Consider the following 2,228-nt stretch of genomic DNA (forward strand, 5'->3'; position numbering starts at 1 on the left):
ACACACGGGGGCTGATCACGCCGGAGTACCGGAGGCTCAGGGAGGGTTCTTGTAATCCCAGCTCGTAAGCCCGGCGGGACCCACGACGACCACCACCAAGGCCGTCCCCCCTAGACTCGTTCAGGCTCCACGATTAATCACCAGGGCCCCAACGCCGGCCGAGAAACACGTGAGTGCAATAAAGACGGACGCCCAATTAAACGTCGCGCTTATCTCCAATGTTGATTTATTTGCCCTCCTTAGCGACAGGCAAAGGTTAAGTGAGCATATGTATGCAAGGGAAGGGAGGGAGGATATCGGATTTGTCGTACCAGCTGCCTCGTTGTTATGGGCCCTACTGTTGGAGTACACGTACTCGACGCTGCTGGTCGGTTGTGTAGGTAGGTACCCTGATAGGGCCCCTCGCCCATTACAAAAACAAAACAAGAAACACTCAAGTGTATGTGGCGCAAGCTGTCAATCGATACGTGATGAAGTATGTGACATATTGGCCCAGTGCAACCCAACGGCCAACACCCCGGCAAACTGAATCTGAAGGAACTTTTTATGTTGCATAGACAAATTTGACGTGCACATCTTGACCAGATGCAATTACACATCTCGCAAGTGACGGATTTAGTTTTACTCATCGTGGGAAAAAATCACATTTTGGCTCCAAAGGGATCCAAAATTGTTGTTTTCAAGATTCTGAATTGCATTTTGTTAAGATGTACACGCACTTAAATGCACCCATTTAAAGACAAATTGGTCCTTTAAAAAGTCCTGCACAATTTCAAATTTCGGTACAGGGAACTGACGAATCCCTACATTAAGGATTTTTTTACACCGTTGAATGTGTATGTTTACTACATTCACATAGCTTACGTACTTGGTTTGGTAAGAGGAAACGTGAAAGCCATTATTCGAAATGTTATTCATTGTTCGTGTTGTCTGCATAGCCTTACGCGACCCGCAGTTACGCCAGGCACGCAGTTTACATCTGACCATCCTCCTCCTTTTCCGCGCCTGTTTACTCTTTACCTCATTTCCGCATTTTCCTGTTTTTTATCTGAATGGTACAGGCCTGAAATGGATTCCGTCCGTTGATATATATATATATTCTACTGTGCCGTTGCCTCGATAACGCTTCGACACAGGTTCCACAAAAACAAAATAAGTACAGTACTCGTACCGCTGCCAACTCTGTCAACTCAAATGTGTACATTGTCTACTTTAAATAAAGTGTACATGGCACATAGCACAGAGCGAGCCCTTGAGTTTGTGGCTGGCGTGTTTGGACACCGCTGCTGCCCCTTCGCGCACACGGCGGCCCGCAGGGAAGAGAAAGGGGGATGGCGCATAGAGCTCGCGGCGAAGCAGCGGCAGTGTGCCGCCACTTCGCCACGCCACCGGCCACCGCTGCGCTCAAGACTGCGCGCGGATTGGCTTTTGTGGCCTGATCGAGGGGAACGTCTATTTCTTAGCCCTGTGAGCAATTTTTAAATAGACATTTTTTTCTTGGCAAATATCTCATAAATTGGTTATCATCGTAGACGATTCCATTGTCATTAAGAAAAAATCGAAATATTATTATTATGTTATATTCTCACTTGCACGGATATTTTGTAAGAGCCACAGACCGGTTTTCTATCACAAAATAAGAAACAAAATAACAGAAACTGTTACAGTTAATGCATCACATTAAATGTCGCTAACTCGGCACTCACCGTTCTGTTGCCCAGGTTCTTGACTCTACAGTTGAGGTATGCCGTCTTGCCCACGATTCCTGTTAGGTTCGTGGGCACTGATGTGTCGAAGAACGGTCCCGTGCCCGGGGTGGGCAGGTCCTGCAGGAAGTCGGTGCGGAATTTGCGCGTGCCCCGGGCGCCTGGAACAGAGGACGAACCCTAATTAGAGGAAGGACAAAAGCGAAACGGCTGCAGCTCCACTATCTCGGAGTTCTCAAACCCTTCAACTCTGAACACATCCATGTTGCTGAGCTTTCAGCGTAAAATACAAGTTGTGGTCTTTTAAGTTAAAATACACCGCGATAGCGCGATCTGTTTTTAAAAGAAAAACTACATAGACAAAGTAACTGAACAGGGTAGTTTCCGACACTTAAGTGGAAATCACACAAGAATAGCGCAGCATCACACAATTGCGTGTATTTTTAAATATAATTCCTTGTATTGTTACTATGACACGTATTAACCTTCGAAAGTTAAAAAAGGAAAGAACTACGTACTTGA

At 46.2% G+C, this 2,228-nt stretch overlaps 1 protein-coding gene across 1 annotated transcript in view; it reads right to left on the reverse strand.

The window, feature by feature from the left end:
* The window catches only part of LOC113204397 (hemicentin-2-like), a 159,124-nt gene that overhangs the window by 53,599 nt on the left and 103,297 nt on the right, over positions 1-2,228 (reverse strand). Inside the window, exon 3 of the mRNA XM_052269375.1 lies at positions 1,707-1,867. Within this exon, the coding sequence (XP_052125335.1) occupies positions 1,707-1,867 (161 nt within the window). The remainder of the gene's footprint in view (positions 1-1,706; positions 1,868-2,228) is intronic.

Source organism: Frankliniella occidentalis, unplaced genomic scaffold (genome assembly GCF_000697945.3).
Source record: "Frankliniella occidentalis isolate FOCC.00 unplaced genomic scaffold, Focc_3.1 Scaffold90, whole genome shotgun sequence".
NCBI classification, from domain to species: Eukaryota; Metazoa; Arthropoda; class Insecta; order Thysanoptera; family Thripidae; genus Frankliniella; species Frankliniella occidentalis.